Source organism: Mytilus galloprovincialis, chromosome 13 (assembly GCF_965363235.1).
Source record: "Mytilus galloprovincialis chromosome 13, xbMytGall1.hap1.1, whole genome shotgun sequence".
Classification (NCBI taxonomy): domain Eukaryota; kingdom Metazoa; phylum Mollusca; class Bivalvia; order Mytilida; family Mytilidae; genus Mytilus; species Mytilus galloprovincialis.
Window position 1 is genome coordinate 34,332,395 of NC_134850.1, and position 21,543 is coordinate 34,353,937.

Genomic DNA, 21,543 nt, shown 5'->3' on the forward strand with positions numbered 1-21,543 from the left:
CCGTACACAAAAAAACCGTCATAAACAGTAAGAGAAAAACATGACCTTGTGTACATATACTTTTTTCTGAAAAAAATTCTTTAATGTGTCCACATTTAGAAGATGCTTACTTTTTTAATTGCTTGCTTCCAGGAAGCAATTCGCCGACATATTTTCCGTATTCGACGTGTCCTTAGCGTTACCCTTATCGTAAAAATCCGGCGATCCTAGTACGCATGGATCGGTCACTGAAATAAACTATTATCTAATTGTACATGTTATACACGAACTTAATATCCATGCTTCTTTGTTGATTGTTTACTATAAGGTGACAATCGGTAAACTACGGCTTCAAAACACGACAATTAATGAGCTGTCATATTTTCACTTCATAACAGAGAGAGAAAAAAATTAGGATAAAACAATATTTTTGAGCAAAAATGATGAAATCGTGCACAGAAGACTACGTTTATGATATACACATGTATTGGTTCAAGAATTGGATAAACATTATTTTTTACCAGTCACTCGTTTCATAGGACTTTAAATAGATATACTGTACATGTATGTACTAGGGATATGTTTTTTAAAAACAAAACTTCAATATAGAAAAGGCAAGACAAGACAAGGCAACATCTAATTAAAGTCTCAACTCTTCATTTTATAAACCATACAAAAAGATTATAAAACATCATCATAAACATACACGAGCCGCTCTAAAAAGAGTTATGAGAGACTATCTAAAAGGTATCTATTTATTATTTACACTTAAATTAGCAATATAAAATAAATCTGCATTTCAATAAAATGTCATTGTAGATTTTGTCAGTATTAAAGTACATATTTTCATCTGTGAATAAAAATATTATATTAATCAGACAAATGTATAAAATTAACATTAAATAGAGACGATTGATAAAACGAATAACAACGAAAATCTTCATACACTTGACAATTCATTAATGCATGTTTTTTTATTACAAGTGCTGTTATAACTTATAACAATTTCTATTTTGAACTAAAAGACCTGTATAGTCTCAATTTTCAAATATATGAGTAGAAATTATTTTTCTAATCCTAGTTGCACGTTTGTTTACATAATTCATAATAGAACTCCTCTCATCCTGACGTTTCAATTGTAAAAGTAATTCACTTTATCTTTAAAAAAAAAAAAACATAATTGACATAATAATACACCAAAACAAAAAAAGCAAATATTATTATTGATCAATTTGATATTAAGTTTCAAATTAGTAAATTGATTGAATAATATTTAAACCGCTTTGAAGTAACGTGACGTGACTGTTATTAATAATCTAATTATGATTTAGTTTTAATGTCTTGCTTGAAAGATATTTAATCACTTATGAATTACACTACTGTTCTATTTTGTTAAATAGAATAATATTTAAATGATTCCAAAGGTTATGTACACGACACACTAATTCATAGGATTTTAATTTTTTTAACACCATTTCGCATTAGATGTGTTGTTTATTTGTAAATAAGAATGTATATCGATGCACCAGTTAGTTTTATATTTTTGCTTGGTATATTATCATCTGGGAATAGTCAGACTCTATCAGATATGAAACAGCTTTACAGTGATATTTTTGTGAACCACCAAAAATCGTTAATTCCTAATTCGGATTTCTCTTCTCCGTTAGAAATACAATTGCAATTTCATTTGATGACAATCACCCAATTTCGAGAAGTAGAAGAGACTTTACAGATAGCGGGAGGAGTGTCAGCGTTCTGGAAGGATGGTGAATTTTCATGGACTCCTTCTTCATATGGTAACGCTGAATATGTAATAGTTCCACAAACAACCGTTTGGACACCAAAATTAGTACTTTTAAATTCTGTTGGTACATTAAAACCTATGGGATTAGGCAATGAACTGTCTGTGACTATCGATTACAATGGCTCTATGGCTGTATCTTTTGGTGAGGTATTATCTTCAAAGTGTAGTACAAATATATACAAATTTCCATTCGATTCACAAACATGTGAACTAGAGTTTGCTGCCTGGGGTGTTTATGCGAGGGACATACTTTTGAAAGGAGTTTCAAACCCAATTGATTTATCCTTTTTCACACCAAATTCAGACTGGGAATTAGTATCGAATATTTTGACAACACATCCTTCAACAGGATATTCTATTTTTGAGATTGAACTAACACTGAAACGCTCACCGTTATATTACACAGTTATAGTGATTTGTCCGTTCATTTTATTTAGTATTTTAAATCCATTGGTATTTTTACTTCCGGTTGAGGCTGGAGAACGTATAGGACTGGCATTGACAGTACTACTATCGTATACTATTTTTCTATCCATGGTGCAAACTTCTATACCCGCAGCGTCAAATCCGATGAGTCTTTTACTAATCATAATGGTAGCGACTATATTGTTGAGTGGAATAATTGCTGTTGTTACAATTTACATATCATCTCTTTATTACAATGAGGAATCGGCAAAAATGAACTTTTTATTGAAATTTATTGGGCAAAAGTGGCATAGGGGTAACACCATTACCCAAGTTATGCCGCTGTGCAACGATGCCGAGAAAGACAATGTGAATTGCAAAACTGAGATATTTATAACGTGGAAGGATGTGTGTAACGGACTTGATAATATTATGATGGTTATAGCTTATTCTGCCACAGTGATTCTTATTTGTGCATATTTTATAACTATATCTTTATAATTATTCATTTTTATTCCATTTACAGTAAACTAGTGGGGTGATTAAAATGTGGTTGTTTTTAAGTTGAAAATACTTGTCTAACGCATATTAAGCAATTGCTAGTTAAAGTTTGGTCGTCTTAAGTTTGAATACCGAAATTTATGGCGAGAATAAGAAATAGAGTGTTATCGAAAGTTATAAACTTTTGAGTTTTCATCATACAAGTATTAATATTTTTTTAAGCAACTTGACAGGTTTATTAAATTTGAAAGATGTAAATTGTTCTGTTAAGCTGTCACTATAAAAAAAGAAGATGTGGTATGCTTGCCAATGAGACAACTCTCCACAACAGACCAAAAGGACACAGAAATTAACAACTATTATAAGTCACCGTACGGCCTTTAGCAATTACCAAAGCCCATACCGCATAGTCAGCTATGAAAGGCCCGAAATGACAATGTAAAACAATTCAAACGAGAAAACCCATGGCCTAATTTATGTACAAAAATAAACAAAAACAAAATGTAACACATAAACAAACGAAAACCACTGAACGTTCTTTTAACAATTGGTTGAACATGAGGCGTTTTATAGCTGACTATGTAGTATGGGCTTTTCTCATTGTCGAAGGTCATGTGTTGACCAATAGTTGTTATTTTTTGTGTCATTTGGTCACTTGTGAAGAGTCATTTCATTGGCTATCGCACCACGTCTTATTTTTTTAAATTCGTTTTTATTCTTGTCTTCTTTGCATAGAAGTTTATTTTGTGATTACGTACGAACAGTCAACACGGGTTTAATAGGATAGAAATTGTCTTAACATGTTAAGTGCAGGGTCTTCGAAATAAGTTAAAACAAATATATGTCAGTTCTTCTAAAAGTCTATCATAACACTATATACTAGTACCCTGTATCCGTTGTACATCTTTCTGAATTATATATACATGTACTAATTGTTCCAAAACCGTGCTTATCTTAATTAAAGAGGAACATGTCAGATGGTAAAGGACTTGTCTAGTTTATTATCATAAATCTTCAATCTATAATGATAAGAACTATTTTGGAACAACTAGTACCTGTATGTAATATTCTGTTGATAATATGGTTCTAGTTCAATACAATTATTTTCAAATCGTGTCTTATCTAATATGTACGTTAGATACATGTAGCTATATTTACTTGTACAAGAATGGACATAACTTTAATTTGTCGCGCATTATTTACAACAAGTGTACTATTGTGTATAATTATTGTTTGCTATGAGAATTACATAACTTTGATCTGCTTTGGGATATTTTATTTGACATTCAAAGTCACGGAACGAAAATTCAAGGACGTTTTGCCTGTAAATAAAAAGGCTGTTCTGATAACTGGATGTGATACAGGTATTTTTTTTTAAGATGTTACCATACATGTATATAATTGGTCTTTTTCGTACCGCGGTTAAATTACGACGTTGTGGTTGGTTCAACGCCTTCACGTGGTGACCCCTATGCATACGTAAGAGTTTCTACGAATTCCAGGTTTATGGTGATGTCATCAATTGATGTTGTTGTATTTCATTGTTCATTTTTCTACAACACGCACCAGGAAAATCCCGCGTGCGATAAATCCGTCATACAGTCAACAACTACCCCCACGGACCATAGAAGGTGAGTAAAATCTGTAGGAGATTCGGCCTTCGGCGTCGATCCCTATGGATTTTATCAACCGTCCTCTATGGATCCGAAGAGGGTCAGTAGCGAACCATATTACTTATATTTGTTAACTACGTCACACCTTTAATTAAATATTTCCGAAATTTGTTTTATCAAAATAGCTAAAGAAGATGTGTGGAGTCCGTCACTGATACAATAACTTATCAACATGCACTAACAATACCTAAACACATGTATCTTGGTTAGCCTACTGTATAATGTATTGAAATACTAAGCAGTGCTTGATTGGTATTTAACTCCTTTTTCAACACTTTTGTGAATTTTCTTGGCAGTCAGATCTTATTTGTGAGGGAAGCCATACACAATAGAAAAACTGATAATTGTAGTTAATTAAGATTGGAATTGAGAGCACATATTGCGGGATTCGAAATCACAAACTCGGTGTTGACAGGCTATTGATACAGTATTTGGACTACTTCTAAAAAATCTAAACACCAATTGGCAACCCAGGTCCCTGTTTATCTAATGAGATGTGTAGAATATACTAATGGAGATACATACCAAACAATACAAGAATGCAATCAAATGACATTAATATTGACATACAAAAAAGTTTCTATAGAATATGTAAAGTTCTGAAAGGCACAGTCTATAGTAATATGGGAACGAAGTCGTCAATAACAGTAGAAAAATCAATAAAAAAAACAAACAAAAAAACAAACAAAAACGGGAAAATTTTCCCGAAATTTAACCATTTACAGGTAATGCCTGTCTCTTATTATCGTAAACTATTTAAATAGAGACGATAAGATATATTGTAAGATTATAAAGTATCTTCAGTCAATAGTTTGTCATAAGATATGCTGAATGATTTGCTCCGACACATAGTAAAACGAAACCGTGGTTGTTTCTGACAAATATTCCGTAATTGTTAATAAAAAAAAAAGATAATAACAAAATCTACATGTATTTACAAGTACGTGCAGTGGATGTACTTGACCTTTTTGAAAATCGTAAACAGTGACCTTGTTAAAGAAAAATTTCTATGAGACAACTATCCATCATGGACAAAATAACATTCAAGTTAACAACTATTAGTCACCATGCATCCTTCATCAATGAGCGAATCCCTTTTCGCATAGTGAGTCTTGTCGGTTTCTTTTATAGGATTTGGGCACGACTTAGCATACCGGCTGATAGATGACGGGTTTATTGTGTTTGGTGGTGTGTTAAACTACAATGGAAAAGGAGCGTGTGAACTAAGAAATAGGAATCTTCGAAATTTAAATGTTGTACAACTAGATCTAACAAAGTCTGATGAAATAGACAAATTAGTTGCTATAGTTTCAGAACAATGCTCTGCAAAAGGTGAGATTGAACTTACAACCCTCTATTCATTAGTAAGAATCGTTGAATTCAAAGTTTTATTCAAAGTCGATGTTCAATGAACTACATAAACACAAGTTCTAGTGATAAAAATGTGGGAGTACTATCGACGTAGTGGAAGATAACAAACAAGAATGTCTCCATAGTACATGGATGCCCCAATCACACTATCATTTTCAATGTACAGTGAACTGTGAAATAGGGGGTAAAAACTCTAATATAGCATTGCAATTAGAAAGCTAAGTTCATAAGGAACATGTGTACCAAGTTTCAAGTTGATTGGACTTCAACTTCATTAAAAACTACATTGACCAAAAACTTAAACCTAAAGCGGGACAGACGGGCGAACGAACCGACGAAAGAACGAACGGACGGGCGAACGGACGGGCGCACAGAACAGAAATATGTAGTCCTACAAGAAAGAAATACAGTTTAACGAGAACAGTTAACGCACCAACAAAAACAGATATGCACGTAGCTATATACATGTTCATATATAGAGAGAGAAAAAAAATACAAAGCTTTTCGCTTTACAAATTAAATAAATTATCACACGATTAATCCTTTAGATTATATTATACCATCAATTCAGATAATACAGATAATCAATTTTTTAAACCTTCACGTACATTTTTCATTGTTAATCAACGCAACATAATTATTCCAAATACCTGGGAGATCTCTTTTCATAAATGATATCTTTTGTTTTCTTATTGCACCTTGAACTAATTAACCCGGTGCAGGTATTCAAGTTGGTGTTCTATTTACATTTTTTTCCGGGTATGACTGATTAGACTTGCCTTTAGTTAGGGGGTCTAAACAGGATACTTTTAATCAGGGGTCTCAACAGAATACCTTTAATCAGGGGGTCTCAACAGGATACCTTTAATGAGGAGGTCTCAACAGGACACCTTTAATCAGGAGGTCTCAACACGATACCTTTAATCAGGGGGTCTCAACAGGATACCTTTAATCAGGGGGTCTCAACACGATACCTTTAATCAGGGGGTCTCAGCAGGATACCTTTAATCAGGGGGTCTCAACAGGATACCTTTAATCAGGAGGTCTCAACAGGATACCTTCAATCAGGGGGTCTTAACAGGATACCTTTAATCAGGGGGTCTCAACAGGACACCTTTAATCAGGAGGTCTCAACAGGATATCTTTAATCAGGGGGTCTCAACAGAATACCTTTAATCAGGGGGTCTCAACAGGATACCTTTAATGAGGAGGTCTCAACAGAATACCTTTAATTAGAGGGTCTCAACAATAAACCTTTAATCAGGGGTTCTCAACAGAATACCTTTAATCAGGGGGTCTTAACAGGATACATTTAATCAGGGGGTCTCAACAGGATATCTTTAATCAGGGGGTCTCAACAGGACACCTTCAATCAGGGGGTCTCAACAGGATACCTTTAATCAGGGGGTCTTAACAGGATACCTTTAATCAGGAGGTCTCAACAGGATACCTTTAATCAGGGGGTCTCAACAAGATACCTTTAATCAGGGGATTTCAACAGAATACCTTTAATCAGGGGTCTCAACAGGATACCCTTAATCAGGGGTTCTCAACAGGATACCTTTAATCAGGAGGTCTCAACTGGATACCTTTAATCCGTGGGTCTCAACACGATACCTTTAATCCGTGGGTCTCAACAGGATACCTTTAATCAGGGGGTCTCGACATGATACCCTTAATCAGGGGTTCTCAACAGGATACCTTTAATCAGAAGGTCTCAACTGGATACCTTTAATCCGTGGGTCTCAACACGATACCTTTAATCAGGGGGTCTCAACAGGATATCTTTAATCGTGGGGTCTCAACAGGATACCTTCAATCAGGGGGTCTCAACAGGATACCTTTAATCAGGAGGTCTCAACAGGATACATTAAATCAGGAGGTCTCAACGGATACCTTTAATCAGGGGGTCTCAACAAGATACATTTAATCAGGGGGTCTCAACAGGATATCTTTAATCAGGGGGTCTCAACAGGATACCTTTAATCAGGGGGTCTCAGCAGGATACCTTTAATCAGGAGGTCTCAACACGATACCTTTAATCAGGGGGTCTCAACAGGATACCTTTAATCAGTGGGTCTCAACACGATACCTTTAATCAGGGGGTCTCAACAGGATACCTTTAATCAGGGGTCTCAACAGGATATCTTTAATCAGGGGGTCTCAACAGGATATCTTTAATCAGGGGGTCTCAACAGGATACATTTAATTAGGGGGTCTCAACAGGATATCTTGAATCAGGGGGTCTCAACAGGATACCTTTAATCAGGGGGTCTCGACAGGATACCTTTAATCAGGAGGTCTCAACAGGACACCTTTAATCAGGGGGTCTCAACAGGATATCTTTAATCAGGGGGTCTCAACAGGATACCTTTAATCAGGGGGTCTCAACAGGATACCTTTAATCAGTAGGTCTCAATAGGACATCTTTAATCAGTAGGTCTCAACAGGATACTGAAAATTAAGGCAAGAAGAAATACCGTTATTTACAGTTTCAAAGATTAAAAGGGCACTACCTGTCAAATTGATGTTCACCGTTTTGATTCAAATTTTCAAATTTTCCTATTTGATTTATAACAATGTAAAACATTTATCCAAATTATAGGAAGTCTACAATAACAAAATGTATAGAACATGGGCTCGGTAATACGTAGCGAGTGAATAATTCGTCATCAATGTTTCTTAGATTATTTTGACAAAATTGAACCATACTGGCTGCTAAAAGCGATATGTTATTCCACTATTTCACTTTCATTAAGGATTGAACAAAAAAGTCATATTTTATACTTCAATATATCTCTTAACTAAAGTGCCCATTTAAAAGTGCATTGGGTTGATAATCTCCGTTTGACGATATTACAGTTGGAATTCAATCCTGTCCGAATCTATTAAATGGCTGTAATGGAAATGGATATACATAAATACATACACATCTTATTTACTTAAACATTTGGTCATTATTGCTTTTAAATTCAGTTTCGGTATCTTTGGCATTAGTCTACCGTGGAGAAAATAGGTTACCTTACGACACATGTTACGGTCCAAACTTTTTTTGTAAGGTATTTCATTCAGGTGTCTGTCTTATTATTTAACACATATGTTTTCAGTCGACCCCATTCAAATCTCGTCCTAAATATTCATGACTGATATTTTAGTCTTAGATTCATGAATTGTTTATGAGTTATTATTGGCTTTGAACGCATCAAACATCCAATGGATTTAGTGTAAAAACGTCATAAACAGTCAGAGAAAAACATGACATTATGCAATGCCACGTTTAGGGATCAACCCATTATTCATCTTTATTTAGTGACTTATATATATATTGTTTTTACTTTTAGTCAACAAGATTCCCTGCTTTTAGTTATTCGAATTGAAGTAGATTTGACATGTTGTTTGTAATTTGAAATAAAGACGATCGACTTGGTTTAATTTGAAATTGAAGTTTTTTTTACAATGACTAACATACAACGTTGTTTCGGCTTTTTAATCGTTTGATTTCTAAAATACAAATATGGAAGGGTTTAAATAGCGCCAAGCGACAGATTTATTACAAGTATGTTAATATAATTATAAGAAGCTGTGGTATGATTGTTAACGCGACAACTTTTCACGACAGACCAAATGACACAGAAATTAACAACTATAGGTCATCGTTCGTCTTTCGGCAATGAGCTTTAAACCTTAACCGCATAGTCAGCTATAAAAGACCCCGAAATGATATACGTAAATCAATTCAAAAGATTAAACTAACGGTCCCAGTAATGACATCATATATTTAGAATTGTTTAGCAAAAAGATCATGAGCCAAATAGTAAAGTGTTTTTGTTACAATACGCCAGGTGTTAAATTAATGTACAAGCAGACTGAGGCGGATTTAGGGGGGGGGGGGGGGGGGGCAGGGGGCCCCCTTTTTCAGGAAAATATTTGGTTGCTTATATAGGGAATCAATGAAGTGTGACTAAAGTGGGCCTCCTCTTAGGCAGTCAGTGGGCCCCCACTTATGAAAATTTCTAGATCCGCCAATGACAAGTACTTTAAGTACTATACGTACTAATTTGAAATAAGTATATCGACACTGAACTATTGTCGTTTATTGACCTCGAGTATGTTGAAATTGTTGTAGTACCAATGTATTTGACGTTTAACTTAGTATTATAATCTCTATTCAAACAGTAATGTGTATCGTATCTAGGGAAATGGGAAAAGAACATGAAAAAAAATTCAATGGAAAATGTATATATCTATATAACATTATCCATTATAATGTAATAAAGACATTAACAGAAAAGATAATAATAACAGAGACCTTTAAGGACAATAATTTTTATATTAATGGAATCGATTGACGATTTCGGCTTACTTATGACATATAGTTTTTTTCTCGTTGACTGGTTGGCTGTTTTTACTTTTTGACAAATTCTCTTTCTATCTTTGATTTGGACGAAATCGAAACAAATCGATAAAAATTGTCATTTAATGCTTCTTTATATTTCACGCGAGATTCACCTCAAACGAGCTCATACGTCAATTCATTTAAGAATTGAATGCTTCTTTTTGTTAATTCATTGGGGTGTAAAAGCGTTGACCGAAGTAATTTCTGTATGAATCGCGGAAGCGCTTCATTCTTAAAATGTGCACACGGTCAACGCTTTTTCAACCCTATGAAATTACTAAAAGAAGCATTCAATACTGATAAAATTACATTTTTTGCTATGATCATTTAAACACGATTACTATTAAGATTTTTCTTTGATTTATCTGTGTACTTTATTGTAGATGCAGGTGTCAACATGAATTTTACAATTCATTTTGAAATGACGTTGATTTAGGAATAACGCGAGAGTGAAGTTAGTCAATCAGAATAACGTATTATAATGAAACAAACATCTACTGTTATTATATGAACATATCATGTGCATTTCACATTGATTAAGATTCACATGAAACTCAAGTGAAATATTTCACATGAATATTACCTGAACTTTATTTGTCTTTGTAAAGTTTTACTTTTCCGTTCTAATTTTGGTAAAATTCATTTGACGTGGCTCGGTACCTATAAATCCCGTTATTGTAATAAAGTAATTTTGTTTATTTTTCCCCTTTCGTTTTTTCTTGTGTTCTTTGTCTATTTATCTTTTCTTATGTTCTTTTTCTTATGTTTTTTTTTTTTAACATTTTTACCTACATGTATAATGTCTGTTTGTTTTGTTCATACATTATTGTCAATATAATTGAATTTATGCGACTGTCATACAATTCAGAGGTTTAGCTAGTTATAAAACCCGGTTCAATCCACCATGTTTTACATAGCATAAGACAATGCCAGTACCAAGTCAGAATATGACAGTTGTTATCCATCCGTTTGATGTGTTTGGGCTTAAGATTTGCCATTAATTTTGACTAGGGACTTTTCATTTTGAATATTCCTTGAAATTCAGTATTTTTGTTACTAGTATTTTACTTTTGACATGAGATTCACATGAACTGATTTCACGTGAGTTTCACGTAGAACCTCGTTTAAGTTGAAATTCGCATGAAATTGATGCACGAAAAATTTGCATAAGTGTGTAGATCATTGAACTTGTGTGAAGATCTTGTTTTACTGTAGACCTTACTCTGTATCGTATATATATTTCCCAGCAAACGCCAATTGGGTTAAAATACTTATTTAAAAAAACCTACCAAAAGAAGTCAGCTACCCATCCACATTTGAACAGGCTTATCTTCGAAAAACGGTCCGCAATTGTATTATTTTTATAGTCGAACAGAGCCCAAAATATTGATAATATCAAATTTTCAAGAAAAATTAAGATGGTTCCAAACACCTTGTCTAAAACTAATTTGGATCGTTTATTATTTTTTTTTATAAAATTTGACAGAATATTTACTTTGACAAAAATATAAAAATTAAAAAAAAATTGACCCAAACACTTTCTGGGAAAGTTTTAATTGAATATATATAGCAGTTTGACAAACACTAATTTTGTTCTTTGAGAAGCTTAATATTTCCTTAACAATACAACGTGATTAAAAATGATTAGCGGATTTTACAGAGTTATCTCAATTTAGTGTTAGGTACCATCTTAAACAAGTGTTAAAAAAAAGATAGCAAAAAATAAAGTGATATCTAAACGAGTAGAGATTGCTGAGAAATGGACAATACATCTCATTCAAATTAACGAGGCCATTACTCTTGCACTTAATGCTGCAGTACTGTGTGTATTACAGCCGATTGAATTGCGTGTATAGATAAAGGGTATATCTTTGGTTAGCCTGCTTGATAGCAGAACCGTGAAGTCATTATTAGATTAGGTAAACTACCCTCTTTTAAGACTAGACTAGTCCGAAAGATAACCAATCTATCTGTCTGTAGGACTAGACTACTTCGAAAGGAGGATAGTATACCTTACCTTTTAATGACTTAAAGGCTCAGCTAGCAAGCAAGTTAATCTTTACCTACACACTCAATGCAATCGGTGGTAAGTACTGAGAGAATCTGATATATAAATAAAGGAATTGGTTGATATATACACGTCAAGTGGCAAATGTTATATGCATGCTAAAGACAAAGAATGAAATAAACAAATTCAGTCAAGTAACGAGTAAAACAATCGGTGGGATGGATTGATATTCCTTTTTAACGTCCAATGTCAAATATTTCATAACCATGCAGGACCAGACGCTTTAATTATCAATTAAAACAAACGACGATAGTTCTAAAAGAAGAGGCGAATTTTTATGACTGTGTATTGAAAAAAAAATAGTACGCTCTGCAAGATAGAGTGAAGGTCGAAAAATGTGCATGACTAAATAGAAAATAAATAGTACGTTCTGCATGATGAGTTACAGGGCGAGAAATTTGAATGACTAAATAAAAAAAAAATAGTACATTCTGCATGATGAGTTAAAGGGCGAGAAAAGTGAATGACTAAATAGAAAAAAATAGTACATTCTGCAAGATTAGATTAAAGGCGGTAATTTTTTATGAATGTAAATAGAAAATAAAGATATGTTCCTCAAGATGGGGTGAAGGGCGAAAAATGCATATGACTAAAAAGAAAATATAGTACGTTCTGTTAGATGGGATGAAGGGCGGTAAATTTGCATCTCTGAAAAAAATTATACTTTCCGATACATTCACATTGCAACAGACTTGGTACGAATCTCGTCAAAGACTGTTGTTCTAAACGGAGAGAGACCATGCCACTTTCACTACACCAAACAGACAAAAACGTTACCAAGGGGTTACTGTTCTAAGAGAAGAGATAATAATATTTCTCTACCCTATACAGTCAACTCTTGGTGTTGATTAAAAAGAGATCTGGTATATATTATAAGCCACTAAACAAATAAAAGCCTCGTTGTAGGTAGAATTAAAAAAAAACCATGAGAAATATTAAAAACAGAAAGGTTCCGTTCTTTTAATTATGATCGGAAACATTGTCAACATCTTATTTTGAAAACTCATACGATGGAATTATTTTTTGGTCTTCATAAAACTGTTGTAAATAATTTTTTTTTTTATATAACTTTAACAAAAATTACTTTAATAAGCAAACCAAATAAAATCAAATTAAAATAGGCTTAAAATATCGTTATCTTTACATCAGACCTTATTGGTTACCGGAACTTTGGATACAACAAACCAGGCATTTAATCATGATCCAAAAATCATGCAGCATATTTTTTTTTTATACTCTCAATTTTAAAATTCATTGATACTTATCAATTATAGAATTTTGACGAGGTCAATACGTTATATATAGACCTGTTCAGATTATATTGAATGAGGACGACGTCCGAGTGTTAATATAATATAACAGGTCCATACACTGACTGAGTGAAAGTCCTTAGTTTTTAAATTACATGTGTAAATAATGTATTTGGAAAATGGCGCTTTATGTTCTTTCTGCGAATTCTTAAATTGTATTTTCCAAAAAGTTAACATATGTTATTTGAAATATCAATATTATTTAAACAACTTCATTGTGGCGTAAGCTTTCTTTCTTGTATTCTCAGCTTCTGCATTTAACAGAAAATTATTCATATCTCCTTCTGAGTTCTTTTCGTCTGCCGTGGCTTTTCCTACATGGTTGTTATGTGTGATGTCATAACTTCATAAATCTAAATTAGCAAGATTTTTTCGTATTGACCATCAATATACATATAAATATATAAATCGAGTCAATTAAAAATAGAAAAAAAGGCTTCGGATACGTAAAATAACCTTTGAAACACGTGTTCATAATATCCAATGAAAACAGTAGAATGCTACACCATATGTAATATATGTTTGTATTATTCAAAGTTATCAGTCAATATCACTGGGGTAAAGCTGATGACCGTAACTGCATTCACGGTCATCCCAAGATGTCGGCTGAAAAATTTGGTCAGTTTCTGTATTGCCTGCATGTAAAAGGGTTTCTTTGTCATAAGCATACATTGGTACGATGTAATTTTATAAAAGATTCACACGAAAATCACAAATTGCTACCGAGAAATGTGTACGAAACAGGAAATTTGATTTGAGAAAATCGCTAAGATGACCGTAAATTATAATCGAGATGACCGTAACAATATCAACGATTCATAACAAGGGTGACCGTAATTGGCTTAAAGATGACCGTAATTTGTAAATGATGACCGTAACTTTTATAGGATGACCGTCACTTCTAAGAAATATCCATATTTGTATTCATAGCTTTTTGTTGAGTTTGTCTCAATAGGTAAGCGGATATAAATATGTTTAATCAATTTCTTTTGAATTTTTTGCCGTATTTTTAGTTTAGACAATGATAGTAAATTTCATAATTAAATATGTATTGATAATGACGTTAAAATTTTATTACAAATTGACAGCGATACGACAGAAAGTTGTAGAATAAACTCATTTGTTAAACATGTGAATATCCGGTAAACGAGCCCATATGTATGGTTTCAGAGGAAGCAGATTACAATCTGAATTACTTCTGGTATATGAATAACATTTCTGTTTATGCAATTTGACAAGGTTTCCCCTTGTGATACGCGATTCGTACAAGACCATATTAAGGATCTATTTTGCTGGAGCTCACCTTCACTAGTTTGGTCGTATTATTTAAAACAAACCACATTTTCTGTTATTTTACTTGCAAGACAAAGTGGGAGATCAATCAGCATTGGCATTTTTAAAAAGGTGTATGTATTATATGACATCAACAGGAATCCCAGAAATAAAAAAAAATCTTTTGGCTTGTAGTACAATTCCCATATTGCCTTGGTATTTTTTCCCCCTTTTTAACCTGGAATTCACAACTAAGGCGAAATGGGAACACACCCTTTGAGGCTACATATGATGAACTATGAATTGAAAGCACGTCTTATTCTCTTCTACCTGTAGGATAATGCTGTCTTATAAATACGTTTTATACCAACACGATTAATTATTTGATTAAAAAAACCCAGATGCTATGCAGGGCGCAGTTTTATACGGCCGCCGAGGTCGAACCCTGAACAGTTAGAGCAAGTATGGACACAACATTTAAGCTGGATACAGCTCTGAATTTGGATTGTGATTGAATAGTTGACACAGCAGAGGTTTCTGACACAGACTGAATGTGGTCTAGTTAACTTATTTTTTTTTTAACTTTTGAGCAATTCACTTTGCTGTTGAATATTAATCTCCTAAAAACATGCTTTTTTCAAATTTGTTTTCACCTCCCCTTTCCCTTATTCCAAATATAATCTCATTTCAAATTTCTAATGGAGTTTGAAACAATAACTACTCATTTAGATACACCATGAAATTTTAAATGGTTATAATTAGTATCTGCAATTAATAGTAACTTCTTAAAATAAATTACAATTACACATCTGAAGACAATCATTATTTATTAATGCATAATATTGAAGCAGTGTAAGGGAGGTAATAAAACATATATATAACGGTCCGTTAATAAAATTCCGTAAGATATATACAACTACCGCATGACGTTACTATAACGTAACGTCACAAGTCGTTACTATAACGTAACGTCACAAGTCGTTACTATTAACGATAACAATTCTGTCTGATGAACCGCTGGAGATGCGGTGAAAGCGCTAACAGAAACAATGTTCGATTTATGATGTGATTTTTTGTGTTTTTTACTTTTAAATTATATTTTCTGTACCAAGGACTTTTTATTTATCAAAATATATATATATATATATATAAGAGTATTCTCTCAATTATAATTGAATTACCTCTTTTACACTGCTTTTAAATTTTCTGAATTGCCTTTAACTAGAAAAATTCTTGTTTACCTCTTTTTTGCCCCTGTTAGCTAAATGATTTGAGCCATAACACCCCTCTAAACCATCCCTTTGTAGTAAGGAAACTTGTGGTATAATTTCAGAGAGATTTATACACTTCAACACGAGTTTATGACTAGAAACTACAAAAATGCTCATTTGGGGCCCTTTTTTTGGCTCTAAACTTATTAAAACTTTTTTTAAATTTTGCGTCGTATAAAAAGGTAATACAAGTACGAATATTTCTTTGAATTGATTTTCATCCTTTAAAGTTATTTCATCCTTTTCAAATTACGGTCATCCTTTTCAAATTACGGTCATCTGTTCACCAATCACGGTCATCCTCGTTATCTGTTACGGTCATCTTGAAAATATTTTAGTGATGATTTACGGTCGTCTTAGCGATTTTTTCAAATCCAATTTCCAGTTTCATGCACATTTCTCGGTAGCAATTTGTGGTTCCCGTGTGAATCTTTTATAAAATTACATCGTACCAATGTATGCTTTGTAAAAAAAAATGATATAGAAGCTCTTTAACAGGCAATACAGAAACTGACCTAATTTTTCATCCGACATCTTGGGATGACCGTGAATGCAGTTACGGTCATCAGCTTTACCCCAGTGAATATGTGTTTTTCAGGGATCACCAGTCCTTCATCTTTCATTTGAATGCTTGATAACTAAAATATAGTCGATTCATCGTAGTTTTTTTTACACATTTGCGTAGGAACTATTTTGTTTTAGATAGTATGTATATAATTTCATTATGTTCTTTTTTTGTCCGGGTTCGATTTGGTAGTGCAATTAAAATAAAAATACCAAACTCCAAGGAACATTAAAACTAAAAGTCCCCTTTCAAATGGTAAAATCCTAACCCAAAACACATCGAACGAAAGGAAAACAACTGTCATATTCCTGACTTGGTGCAGACATTCTTATGTAGAGAATGTTGAATTAATCCTGATTGTAGCTAGCTGAACTTCTAACTTATATAATACATCTTGCAAAGTCTATCCAAATAATTTTGTAAAGAATTTCGCTCAAACCCGTGCTATGACCGTTTCAGACTTGCAGTGAGGTGCGAGTTTTATTTGGCTCCGTGCTGAAGACCTCATTGTGACGTCTTGGATGGATATCCTACATCAATCGTTTTCCCTTTGGAACAAGGCTTGAATGATTTCTATTTAAATGCATTACCTTATTATTGAACACGCTTAATACTAACATAGACTTTGATAGGAGACGACTATCATTTACTCAGACATGTATGTGTATCGTGGCATTAGATATCGAAATGAGCATCTGCTGCAGAAACAATGCTACTGTCAATGTTAATAAATAATGACTTTTTACTGTAGGTTTGTGGGCAGTAGTTAATAATGCAGGAATAGGGATTGGAGGAGATATAGAGTTATGCAATTTACAGCAATACAGACATATTATGGACATTAATTTGTTAGGACATATGACTATCATCAAAGCATGTTTACCACTATTACGACGATGTAAAGGTAAATGGTAAAAATATAGGAGGGTCTGGAAAGAGGGTCATTATTTCTGTACTTTTATACTTTGTTTTGTCATTTTTCTCAATTCTGTACATTATTGGTAAACAATTATCTATTCTTTTTTATCTGTCCCAGTTGTTTTTCTATTCTATTGCTTTTTTCCTCTTTATTTTTTGTCCTAATTTGTCTATTCTTATTTGTTACGATAAATTTTTCTGCAGATTTTTGCCCATAATTCTCTATCCTGTTAATCCGTTTACGCCACTATTTTTTTTTAACGAAGAATTTTTATTTGTTTAAAACTTATTAAGGTTAAACAAAGAATCAATTTGAATTTAAACAGTAATTAATAATTAAAAGTTCAGTGTAACCAATTACTAGTATTTGATATGGATCGAGATGCATGTTATTCACAAAAGTTTAAAAAAAAGTAGTTAGCCTCTCCCTAAATGATACCCATATTTATGCTCTTATAATATACTAGACTGTTGTTTTTTCTATGGTCGGGTTGTTGTCTCTTTGACACATTCCCCATTTCCATTCTCAATTTTATTTGTTTACTTGATCGAGTACCAATATGTCCTACCCCAGATTAAGTTACCTGTAAAAAAAAACACATGAACTTCGGTAATATGAAAACGGTTTAGTCTATTCTTCTATTGAAAAGTAACAAAGAGATGTAAAACCATATCTTAAATGATGATAGACGTTATAAATATATTTCTAGTTGAACATGCACTTGTTCTGTACATCCCAATCAGGTGTTTATAGGCAGATTTAGAGGTGAGGCAAAGGATGCTCCCTTTTTTGTTGGAAAAAAAATGGTTGATTATAGAGGGAATCACTGAAACAAGACTGGAGTGGTCCCTCTTAGGCAGTCAGTGGACCCCCCATCTGCATATTTCTGGATCCGCCACTGTTGTTAACCAATAGGTCCTGTAAAAAAATCAATTTATTATACTACTATCTAACCTTTGTTTGTCATATCGTATTAATTTGCTAAAAGTAAACAATACATAATTATTTTAGGGAGAATTGTTAATGTTTCATCTGTAAGAGGTCGATTTTCATGGCCCGGATATTCAACATACCACGTGTCTAAAGCTGGATTGGAAACAATGTCAGATTCTTTACGATTGGAAATGGTGAAATTTGGTATCAAGGTTTCAATTGTTGAACCCGGTTGGTTTCCATTAGCAACTGCATCGATGTCAATTGAAACGGTATGAGTTATTACTGCATCGTTCTTCTAATGAACTTCCAATTACTTTCCATATTTTTGTTTGTGTCACCTGGCAATGGCACATTGATAATTTTTATATCAGATATTGAAAATTTCACGAAAAGCCGTTCCAAAATGAGATAAACGATTTTTTCATAAGTTTTCATAGAACTACATGTATATGGACTATTCCATTGATTTTAGTCATTGTTGAATGCCGTGTTTCTGTGTCATTTTTCTATTGTGGAGAGTTTTCTTATTGGTCATCATACCACATCTTCCTTATTTTATATAATTGCATACAGTTATGTCAATTCAGTGATATTGATAATGTAACACACATCTTATTATATTTGAACTCCCTAAACGGTGACTGGGGACTTGAAATATAGTTACTAGATCTTCTTTCGAACCAGCAGTAAAACGCTTGCCAAAGTTGGGCACCCGTTTGACTGTGCGGGATGTATCAAGTTTGCAGTTACGTCCGGTTACACGCTCAGAACCATTGCAACAACACTTTAAGGGGTTCGTAGGTGGCCTGTTGCAAGACAAAATGTCTGTCCCTATCCAATATACCCTTATGTTCCAGTGACAGTTCAAATTTCTCCGACCATTATCCCGGATGGCCTCTATTATTACAAGACATACCTATTGTATTTATTGTTAACTTGTTCTTGTCCTGAATATGCATGAAATATTTGCCACTGAACGTTAAGCAACCAATAATCAATCAAACTATATTATATTTGAATTAAAAAAATAACGAAGAGAAACTGAATTTTCTTTTTTTTACAATTAAAATACACACCATGTAATAAATGTGGAGACAATGTTGTCGCCATGGTTAAAGTTAAAACTTTTCTTTGTTATTATATCAGCTCCGATAAGTTTTGCATTTTCTTGGACAAATTGCCCCATATATTTTAAAAGCGTATTTTTTGCACGTTTATTTAAGTGTGAAAGAGTGAAGAAGGACTGCGAAGAACAATGGAAAGAAGCAAGCGAAGAAATTAAACGGTTGTACGGAAGAAAATACTTTTTTGCATGGTATGACGAAATGTTAGTGAATCGAAATGACACACGCGCAGCCTCATCACCGGAACCTGTAATTGACGCCATGGTAGACGCTCTTCGAAACCTCTATCCTAAATATAGATATCTGGTTGATGGTGGACAGGGATTCAACATCGATACTCGTGCCGTATGTTTAAATTAGTAGTTAACACTTCAATGTTGACATACATAACGTTTAAAACCGCTTCATGGTTGTGGTTTGTTGATGTGGTTCATACATGTTTTTCGTTCATTATATAGATAAACCTGTTGGTTTTCTCGTTTGAAGGGTTTTACATTAGTCACCTTTTGGGATCCTTTAGTTTAAAGCTTGCTGTTCGTTGTGAGCCAAGGCTCAGTGCAGTGTTGAAGACCGTACTTTGACCTATAATGGTTTACTTTTACAAATTATGACTTTGATGTCGAGTTGTCTCATTAGTACTCATATCACATCTTCTTATATCTATACTCATAGCTATTTGTTCACTGCAGGAATATATAACTTTGGCTGTAATTGGCATTTCTATTGGCTATTCGTTAGGTCATTGATGACTTACAAATATTACGACGATGTACATTGCGTCATTTGCAACGGATATATGTGATTTCTTTATTAATATACAAAACAATCACACATTATCCACACAATCTTCTTTTTTTCCACGTTTATTATTATATTAAAATTGAATAACTCGAGTTAAATAAATTCCTACTCGTTATGAAACCTATAAATAACGTTCAGATAAACGATAACAAAACGTTCACAAAAAGAAGTTGCTATCGATTTGATGAGTTTCAAACTGATTTTTATAATTTTATACCTATGCTGTGCTGTTGCACAACTGTTCCATGTAAGAGGATGGTTTGCGCGCACCAACAAACATGTTTAACCTCGGTACATTCTGTATGTGCATGTCCCAAGTAAGGAGACGATACTACAGTGGTTGTTATTTGTTCCTGTTTACCATGTGTGCTTTTTGTTCAATCAGGTCGTTATTTTTTCTAGTTCAATTGTTTTGTCATTTCGGAACCTTCAAATAGCTTGTTCATACCACAGATTTTTATGTTAGCAGAATAATTATTATGATCATGTTTTACGTTCGTTTTTTTATTCAATGTTTGTTATTTATTTTAGAGATTAGCTGCATGTTACAACTTTTTACCTGACTTTGTTAGTGATCCATATCTGATGTGGGCTAGCGGATATAAATATAGACGACTGGGAGAATAGAAGTAACATCTAGATATTCAATGGCTTGCAACGTAAATTTTGATAACGTTAATAAAAATAAACTCATCATAGGTACCAGGATTGAAATTATATATTTTTGCCAGACGCGCTTTTCATCTACAAAGAATCACCAGTGACGCTCGAATCAATAAGTGTTAAAAAGCACAAATAAAATACGAAGTTAAAGAGCATTGAAGACCAAAAATTCATAATAGTTTTGCCAAACATAGCTCAGGTAATCTATTCCAGAGGAAGAACAGACTTTAATTACTTAGTATTTAAAAAAAATTAAGTTTTGTAAACAGTTAAATATTTTTTTACACATACTTCCTTTAAGATTTCATTGACAGTATATAATTATCATAAACGTATTGACAACTTTAAATTTCATATTGTATAGTAAGTATGGTACATTTTGTAATGGTCGCTAAATTTGAATGAAAAAAAAACAAACCCTCTTGTGAAATACCTTTGCATTTTATACAAAATTTTGGACAAAATAAAACCATTTCATTGGTACA

The 21,543-nt window shown here is 33.2% G+C and overlaps 2 protein-coding genes across 2 annotated transcripts; both read left to right on the top strand.

The window, feature by feature from the left end:
- Nucleotides 1–1,397: 1,397 nt before the first annotated feature.
- Nucleotides 1,398–3,640, top strand: LOC143056118 (acetylcholine receptor subunit alpha-type unc-38-like). The gene has a single exon (XM_076229203.1). It carries the CDS (start codon nucleotides 1,490–1,492, stop codon nucleotides 2,687–2,689), a length of 1,200 nt encoding a protein of 399 aa, XP_076085318.1. The 5' UTR covers nucleotides 1,398–1,489; the 3' UTR covers nucleotides 2,690–3,640.
- A 124-nt stretch (nucleotides 3,641–3,764) lies between these two features.
- Nucleotides 3,765–21,098, top strand: LOC143056119 (D-beta-hydroxybutyrate dehydrogenase, mitochondrial-like). Its single transcript, XM_076229204.1, has 6 exons — nucleotides 3,765–4,053; nucleotides 5,494–5,694; nucleotides 17,367–17,519; nucleotides 18,546–18,739; nucleotides 19,694–19,939; nucleotides 20,927–21,098. Exons 1-6 carry the CDS (start codon nucleotides 3,858–3,860, stop codon nucleotides 21,020–21,022), a joined length of 1,086 nt encoding a protein of 361 aa, XP_076085319.1. The 5' UTR covers nucleotides 3,765–3,857; the 3' UTR covers nucleotides 21,023–21,098.
- The last annotated feature ends 445 nt before the right edge of the window (nucleotides 21,099–21,543 follow it).

What these genes read in the sequence shown, in the direction of transcription:
- LOC143056119 (XM_076229204.1), top strand. Translation starts at nt 3,858, where the DNA reads ATGGACATAACTTTAATTTGTCGCGCATTATTTACAACAAGTGTACTA. An exon ending in AGAACAATGCTCTGCAAAAG is followed by an intron (nt 5,695 to 17,366) that starts GTGAGATTGAAC and finishes TTTTTACTGTAG; the next exon opens with GTTTGTGGGCAGTAGTTAAT. An exon ending in ACTATTACGACGATGTAAAG is followed by an intron (nt 17,520 to 18,545) that starts GTAAATGGTAAA and finishes TAATTATTTTAG; the next exon opens with GGAGAATTGTTAATGTTTCA.
- LOC143056118 (XM_076229203.1), top strand. Translation starts at nt 1,490, where the DNA reads ATGTATATCGATGCACCAGTTAGTTTTATATTTTTGCTTGGTATATTA.